This window comes from Brassica napus, chromosome A4, assembly GCF_020379485.1.
Source record: "Brassica napus cultivar Da-Ae chromosome A4, Da-Ae, whole genome shotgun sequence".
In the NCBI taxonomy this organism is placed as follows: Eukaryota; Viridiplantae; Streptophyta; class Magnoliopsida; order Brassicales; family Brassicaceae; genus Brassica; species Brassica napus.
Window position 1 is genome coordinate 16038385 of NC_063437.1, and position 8858 is coordinate 16047242.

Below are 8858 nucleotides of genomic sequence, written 5' to 3' on the forward strand. Positions count from 1 at the left end.
ATGAATAAAACATATTATGTTGTTTTCTAATTTTTAGTAATTTTTAATGTGACTAATAATTATTAAATATATTGAATTATTTTATTTTTAGAAATTAATAAATATTAAAATTAATTAATATTATTTATAAAATATATAATTTTATTTTAGAGATAAGAAACACAAATAAATTATTTCACATTATTATTTAAATGATATCTAAAGTACAAAAAATTGTATGATAATTTTATATTTCTACAAATATTATTAATTAATTATTAATTATTATTTAATTAAAATATAGTAGTTTCTTCAAAAAAAAGAGTCAAAATTCGTTTTTTCATAAAAGCTAACAAAAGTTAGTTTTTGGTTTTTCTTCATAAATTGGTTAAACTTTTTAAAAACTAGTTTCTCTAAATTTTAGGGAATCATCTATCATATGTATCAGTGTGGATCAGTTGGTTCGTATCATTGACAAGGCGATACGAAACATAATAACGTCACTCCGGTACAGGGCTGATCACAAGTATGCCGGCTTAATGCAGAGATGGTTTGTTGTTTCGGACAACACCTAGATAGAACTTCTATTTGCAAAATTTGCCTTGTAAATCTTATAAAAGGGCACTTTAGAATTTTGTAAATGTTCATTCTTTTTACAGTATCAATAAATTTCAAATTTCATCAAAAAAATTTTTTTTTTAGGGAATCTATTTGTTAGAAATCTTGATTGACAAATGAAATGGTTTTTACAAAAACAAAAATTAAAAGGTAAAACTTGATTGGAGGAAAATAGTTTTTGAGAAAACAAAAATCAAAAACTAGTCTTAAAACTACAAACAATCAACCTCTGAAAAATGACAGAATTTCCAATCTGACAATATTTTTTTGACTATCAAAATTTTGAGCTAGAAACATAAGATATAATGTGTTATTACGTGATTCATATAATTTATGTAGTTTTTAATACATTACTTTTCTTTATATATATGATGTTCATGTAGCTGGTAATTATTATTAATTTATGACCATTAATATAATATATCTTTCCAACTATTTATTCATAAATCGAATGATCTTGTGTGAATCATATTGTGAATAAAGTTAATTAAAGTATTTCAAGTGTTAATCAAATGATATCACTAAATGTTTTTATGGTATTTGTCAAACGTTATCCAAAGCTTACCAAATAATAGTATTTCACTATTTTCATACGTATTTATAATCCTGGAATTATTTCGTATAAAAACTAAACTATTTATGTTTGCTAAATTAGTCTATGATATTTTCATCTAGCTTTAGTAAATCGATAAGCAAAAATTTATGTGCAAAAATTCAGTCTTGTTTTCAAGCCAGTGGTAAAAGCAAGACCACTTTTTGACTACTATCGTGCAACAAAACTTTTGTTTTACTAGAAATGTGTGAAACCACACTCATTCGTTAATGCCTACATAAACATTATTTAATTAGTTTCATTGTGTGGTGCCAGGAAATAAACATTAGTCTGTTACAGTATATTCGTATTTTGTTTTTGTTTTGTATCTTAGACTTATGGAAGAGTCCATATTAATCTCCAACGAGATGTGCAGTTCATGGCTAAACCGTCTCTTTAGATATTCAAACGGATCGAAAGCAATGGTACATATCCATGTAAGGTATCCCGATAACATGTGATTTAATTTCGTATAACAGATGGATCAAACCAGAAATTGTGTTGATATCTTAAACTCTTCCCTTTACCACTTGACCACAAGCTCTCAGACTATTTGTATTTTGTTTCCTTTCTGAAAAACTTTTTAGTAGATAATTTTTTTTCTATTTTTCTAAAAACAAACTCTATTTAAAAAAAAAATCCATTTTGGAGTTTTTATATGTATTAAACATATTGAATTTTAGTTATAAATATATGATTTTTTGTGAGTATCTACTTATTACAATATTAAATTAAAAATTTCAGTTGTTATATAATGTTTTTAAATTAACAATATGCCATTACTATTAAAAATGTAGAAAAATATAACAATAGATCTTTTTATTTTTATTTTATAAAACATGTATATTTCTTAAAAGGGAAAAATATATAACAATTGTTTACCATAAGACTTGTCTCACTTTGGTTTTAGTTAAATAAGACAAGGTTTATCGCCAAACAAGTGTTGCTTTCAGGCATTGAAGTCGCTGACCTAAGATGCTTTGCAGAGATTCTATCCCGATTATTATATATTTTCATTTTAAAATCAGGGGAGAAATAATGATAATTATCCCAAGTTTATAATTTAATCAGTGTCTTCCCATAAAAACACGAGCCTCTCCAACATTATTATTCTCATAATCACTTTACAAAGTTTAAAATAGTGTGAGTGTCTCGGTCCAACAAACATTCACGTTGGAGGTCATTTCTAAAGGAGTCTCGGTCCTAATTAGGGTTTCACGTCATTCTCACTTCCATAGTGTATTATCCTAACATTACACGCGCACACACACACACACTCTCTCTTAACTATTACTTTTATTTTATTTATATAATTAATAACCTAATAAACTTTTTTTTGTTTCATTTTTCCGTATGTGATAGAAAAAATCAAACATAGGCCGCCATAGGATTTTCTCCAAACCATATATATATTTTAATTGTTGTGGGTGTATAGAAGGTGGATTTTCTTTTATACTACACAAAGAAATAATGGTTTTAAAAATTGTATATATATTTGAAACACCTACTAAAAATATGTAAAGTCATGTTGCTTATATATGGTTGGTTCTTTTCACTTTTGATGTAAGATTTCTAACTCGTTTTCCAAACGATAAACATTGAATATTTCTTTCATTTTAAATCGTGTACCTGTTTGGACTATGATAGTATATGATCTATGGTATATTAACAATTTTTTATTTATAAAAGATATGGAAGTAGTATATAATCTTTATGAAACAGAATATATATATATATATATATATATATATATATATACAGTTTGATTTTCCAAACGATAAACATTGAATATTTCTTTCATTTTAAATCGTATACCTGTTTGGACTGTGATAGTATATGATCTATGGTATTACCAATTTTTTTATTTATAAAAGATATGGAAGTAGTATATACTCTTTATCAAACAGATATATATATACAGTTTGATTGAATAGTATCTGTTCAAAAGCCCTTAATCACGATATAGTAAAGAGACATAAAGGGTAGTAAATATCTTTCCTTGTAAACCACCCATCTCACGTCCTCGATTTTGTAATCTTTGAAAGAGAGAAAATTGAGACACCGAGAAACTGGTTAATATTTTTGACAACTTATTTTATAAATACTATAAGGAATAAAGAAATATAAGAGATTCGTAATATACGACTGTCGTGTGAAGGGAAGAGTCAAAGGACAACGTGGGGAAACTTCTCAAACAGCATCGGACGCCAACCTATCACGCGCATGTGCGGTGCTCACTGCATTTTTCTAATTTACCACATTGCTCACCATTTTCAGAGTCAATAACGTCTTTGCAGACGTCTATTTTGAGACGTTTGATTATTTACCTGTAATGTGCATGTATTCTGTATAGTCCAAAATATGGACTTATTTACGCATGTTATGAACATGATAAAATACAAAGTATATTCGAAGTCTTCATAAATCAGTATAATTTGTTAGATTTAAATGTGATATTGCATCTCTACTAAGCAATGTAATGTAGCCAGATCTGAGATTTTGAAGATATAAGAATTTACTAAAAATAATTTTTTTAAAAATTATCTTTTATAATTTAGAAGTTTATGTATATAATGGCCAATATTTTTTGGGAGCCAAGATCAATATTTTACTGGATTATGCTCTGATCCGGTCTTTGCTACTTAACAAAAAACGGGTTAACCATTTTGTTACCATGAGGTCCATGATGGTAGTAAACCCCAGTTATATCTTCAAATTTATAAGAGTTACAAGATAAATTAAGATTGATATGAAATATTTACTCTCAAATGATTTTTCTCTCAATTGTTGACCAAACTTTTTGTAAAAATCTGTGAAGCATAGTAAAAATATTTAATAGAATTAGATAAATTAATGAATCGGATATTCAAATCTTAGAATTCATAAAATTAAATTATAAAGTTAATGTAATTGTTAAAGATAACCGAAAAATTTCTTGTTTGACCAAAAAAAAAAAGATAACCGAAAAATTATTAATGTAAATTGTAACACAAATACGGAAGAATATTGGAAGGAATATGGCTAAAGGGATTCAATAAACTTGGTCGTGAGAATGGTTACAAAAAATGTCGTCAGAAAAAACCCAAGGCTGGTTGTTTTCTTGATTAAAGTTAGAATTAAATGAACACATGTGAACACCAACCTCGCTCTCTCCAAAGCCTTCAAAAACCTATTATAAATACAGAACTCTCTAACTCTCTCCCTTTAACACTAAGCTTTTCTTTCTTCCTTCTATATTCTCAAACTTAAGAAAACTCTATACTTAGGTAACAATTCAAATTAATAAGACAGGTGTGGTCGTGATCAAAGCAGAGATGGGCGGTCCAGGATCATCATCACCATGTGCTTCGTGTAAGCTTCTTCGACGACGCTGTGCAAAAGATTGTATCTTTGCACCTTATTTCCCTCCTGACGATCCTCACAAATTCGCCATTGTTCATAAGGTCTTCGGCGCAAGCAACGTCAGCAAAATGTTGCAGGTTTCATTTTCCCCATAGCTACATTATATTTAGTATGTGTTTGGTCAAGTATCGAACTTTTTACACCCATTTTCAAAAAAAAAAACATGTGCGTCCATGATATACATATCTAACAACCCTTATTCACTTTGATATTATTATGAATTGGTTGGCTAAATATGCTTGGAAAACTATATGAACATATTAATAATAACAACTTCCTTATATATACAAAAATGGTGACATTGTTGGTATAAATTGTCACAGGAACTACCAGTTAATCAAAGAGCTGACGCGGTGAATAGTCTGGTTTTTGAAGCAAACGCACGAGTTAGAGATCCGGTATATGGCTGCGTAGGAGCAATCTCCTACTTACAAAACCAAGTCTCACAGCTTCAAATGCAACTAGCAGTGGCTCAAGCCGAGATTCTCTGTATCCAGATGCAACACGAGCAACCTTTACAATCTCATCATCAAGTACTTGAACTAGACCAAGACGAAAAAGCTCTCTTGCTAAACAACAATAATATCAATAACTGCAACAACGACAATAACAACTTGGGTTATGCCATGTCTTCTGGGCAGTTTAACTCTAACTTTGCTTCTCCAAGTAGTATAATGCAGATGCAGATGCAAATGCAAGACCCTCTTAAGCAAGAATCTCTATGGACTTGACTTAAGCCATTGTTATAAAATTAATCATCGTTGTTTGGAAAAACACAATGAAGACTCGACAAGTTTGCTTCTTGGCTATGTTTAAAAAGAGAAAGATGGGAACAAGTTTCGTGTAAGCAAAGTAATATAAGTCAAAAGCTTTAATGCATGCATGTGGTGGTGATGAGTTGTGGTTAGAAGCTTTAGAATTAGAGATCTGTTTTTATTTCCCTCTTAATTTGGTTTCTCACTGTATTTTTCTTTTTACATCGTTTGAACAGTGAAATTAGATCTAATTCCAAACCCTGTTTAATTTTCTTTCAAGTCTAAGAATTTCTTTTTTGGCTGAAGTCTTCAAGAAACTGCTCTATCCACACACGCTTTCATTCCCAAAGAACCGACTCAAAACGGTTTCGAGTTCAGATTAAGAGAAAATTTACCCGGTTCAATGGATAAGTTTAAAGAAGAGAGATGATCAGTATTTTAAAATTACATTGCTTAGAAAACAAAAGCAAGTTTGCTTTACCTGGAATATATTTATATATACATATATAGAATATCCTAGAAAGCAGTAGATTTTGTTTCTACTTGCCACAAAGTGAAGTCGAAATCGAAGAAAAATCAAGTTGAAATCGACATTTTATTCAAAAACAAATCTACATGATTCAACCTTTATAATTCGTTTGACATACTATATAGATTATTAATATTATTTTGAACATTAAGTTACTATATATTTATTCGACCGACTTGATTTGATTAATCATAAGCAACACGTTATAACGTAAAGTCGCATGTACTGTTGCTTTTGTTTAGCAAATAATTTTTAATTCATAAAATTCAGTTAGAAAAGAGGAGGTGGTGTTGAATTTGATTATGTTATCTCCATTGCTAGTGTTCATGTGATCAGTAGACAAAAAAAAATCAAAATATTGCCTGTCAACAGGGGAAAGAATCTTTTTTCTAACAATAATCTATGAATCTATCATGTTTTTGTCACAATTTTTATTTTGTGAAATTGCATCTTGTATACATATTTTTTTTCCTACTTAGATCAATACTTTAAATTCCACACACCATGGTGTCTTCGATGATAGATATAAAACTTATCCATCAAAAGTAGTTGGCTAATTTCATCGTTTTTAAACAATTCAGTCTTTAATTTAATTATTACAATAATTAAATTAAATTAAATTAAAGACTGAATTGTTTAAAAACGATGAAATTAGCCAACTACTTTTGATTACAATTCAGTTTTTAAACAATTCAGTTGGAGTGATGGATATTACAATAATTAAATTAAAGACTGAATTGTTAATGAAAAGTAACTCTTCTTGTGCGGGCTGGAAGTAACTTTTTTTAATATAGTCCTTGTTATATTGTGTTTCCAAAAAGAATTCTTACGATCAATTTAGTATCATCTATGCATTGTCTACTCTTGAATATATAAATATATATATTTCTGAACAATTAAATATTAAAATATTTTAATGGTATAATTTAAACTTGGGTCTCTAGTCAAAAATCAAAACTTGTTTCCAATTTATATAAAGAATATTATTTTTTTGAATGAGCAAAGATTTAAGGATGGTTATTGTTTTAAGAACATTAACTTGTTATTTCTGAACAATTAAATATTAAAATATTTTAGTGGTATAATTAAAACTTGGGTCTCTAGTCAAAAAAACAAAACTTGTTTCCAACTTATGTGAATAATATTATTTTTTTGAATGAGCAAAGATTTAAGGATGGTTATTGGCAAATAAATATTTGAGAACTTTAATTTTTTTTTTTGAGATTCTACTGCTATAATAGTTTAAGGGTTTTTTTAAATATTACTAACTAATTGTTATTGATTCGGAAGATTTTCAAATTTCATCAAAATTCTTTATTTATTTACGATAATAGTTTTTCATTCTATTTTAATAAAATTTAACGTTATTAAAATATAATTTACCTTTTTATTCATAAGATACAACTTCCAAAATATTTTGGAAACTAAAATAATGGATGTAAGATTTAAAATCCGCTATGTAATTTATTATTTGAATATCACAACAACAAATTACATAGCGGTAGAGTTTACGTTTTTTTAGCTTTAAGTTCTGAGATTATTTTTTAGTGTTTAGGGTTGGTAGAGTTTTAGGGTTAGATGGAATTTATGGTTAGGTTTAGGTAGGGTTTAGGGTTATTAGGTTTGGGCATGGTTTAGGGTTAGCAGGGTTTAAGGTTAGGTAGGGTTTAGGGTTATGTAGAATTTTTAGGGTTAGGCAGGGTTTAGGGTGGTTAGGTAGAGTTTAGGGTTAGAAAGGGTTTAGGGTTAGGTAGGGTTTAGGGTGGTTAGGCAGAGTTCAGGGTTAGAAAGGGTTTAGGGTTAGGTAGGGTTTAGGGTTAGAAAGGGTTTAGGGTTAGGTAGGGTTTAGGGTTCGGTAGGGTTTAGGGTTAGGTAGGGTTTAGGGTTAGTAGGGTTTTAAGGTTAGGTTTGGTTTAGGGTTAGAAAGGGTTTAGGACTAGGTAGGGTTTAGGGTTAAGTAGGTTTGGGTAGTTAGGGTTTAGGGTTAGGTAAGGTTTAGGGTTAGTAGGGTTTAGGGTTAAGTAGGGTATAGGGTTAGGTAGGGTTTAGGGTTAGAAAGGGTTTAGGGTTAGTAGGGTTTAGGGTTAGTAGGGTTTAAGGTTAGGTAGGGTTTAGGGTTAGAAAAGGTTTAGGGTTAGAAAGGTTTTAGGGTTAGGTAGGGTTTAGGACAAGGTAGGGTTTAGGGTTAAGTAGGATTTGGGTAGGTAGGGTTTAGGGTTAGGTAGGGTTTAGGGTTTGTAGGGTTTAGGGTTAGGTAGGGTTTAGGTTAGTAGGGTTTAGGGTTAGTAGGGTTTAGGGTTAGGTAGGGTTTAAGGCTAGAAAGGGTTTAGGGTTAGAAAGGTTTTAGAGTTAGTAGGATTTAGGGCTAGAAAGGGTTTAGGGTTAGAAAGGGTGGGTTAGGCAGGGTTTAGGGTTAGGTCAGGTTTAGGGTTAGAAGGGGTTTAGGGTTAGGTTGGGTTTAGGTGTTAGAAAGGGTTTAGGGTAGGTAGGGTTTAGGGTTAGGTAGGGTTAAGGGTTAGTAGGGTTTAAGTTTAGTAGGGTTTAGGGTAAGTAGGGTTTAGGGTTAGGTAGGGTTTAGGGTTAGGTAGGGTTTAGGGTTAGTAGGGTTTAGGGTTAGGTAGGGTTTAGGGTTAGGTAGAGTTTAAGTTTAGTAGGGTTTAGGGTTAGTAGGGTTTAGGGCTAGAAAATGTTTAGGGTTAGAAAGGTTTTAGGGTTAGGTAGGGTTTAGGTTAGGTAGTGTTTAGGTTAGGTAGGGTTAGTAGGGTTTAAGGTTAGGGTTAGGTAGCGTTTAGGGTTAGGTAGGGTTTAGGGTTAGGTTTTAGGTAGGGGTTTAGGGTTAGGTAGGGTTTAGGGCTAAATAGGATTTATGTTTAGGGTTAGGTAGGTTTACGGTTAGAAAGGTTTAGGGTTTAGGTAGTAGGTAGGGTTTAGGGATTAAGGTTAGGTTTAGGTAGGGTTTAGGGTTAGATAGGGTTAAGGTCTA

General features: G+C 30.4%; 1 protein-coding gene across 1 annotated transcript; it reads left to right on the top strand.

The window, feature by feature from the left end:
* Window positions 1-4185: 4185 nt before the first annotated feature.
* On the top strand, window positions 4186-6399 carry LOC106374905 (LOB domain-containing protein 12-like). The gene is made up of 2 exons (XM_013814826.3): window positions 4186-4668; window positions 4915-6399. Exons 1-2 carry the CDS (start codon window positions 4504-4506, stop codon window positions 5320-5322), a joined length of 573 nt encoding a protein of 190 aa, XP_013670280.1. The 5' UTR covers window positions 4186-4503; the 3' UTR covers window positions 5323-6399.
* The last annotated feature ends 2459 nt before the right edge of the window (window positions 6400-8858 follow it).

Excerpts from the sequence above, each read along its gene's own strand:
- LOC106374905 (XM_013814826.3), top strand. The coding sequence starts at position 4,504 with ATGGGCGGTCCAGGATCATCATCACCATGTGCTTCGTGTAAGCTTCTT. Across the intron at positions 4,669-4,914 it reads ACGTCAGCAAAATGTTGCAG|GAACTACCAGTTAATCAAAG; the intron begins GTTTCATTTTCC and ends AAATTGTCACAG.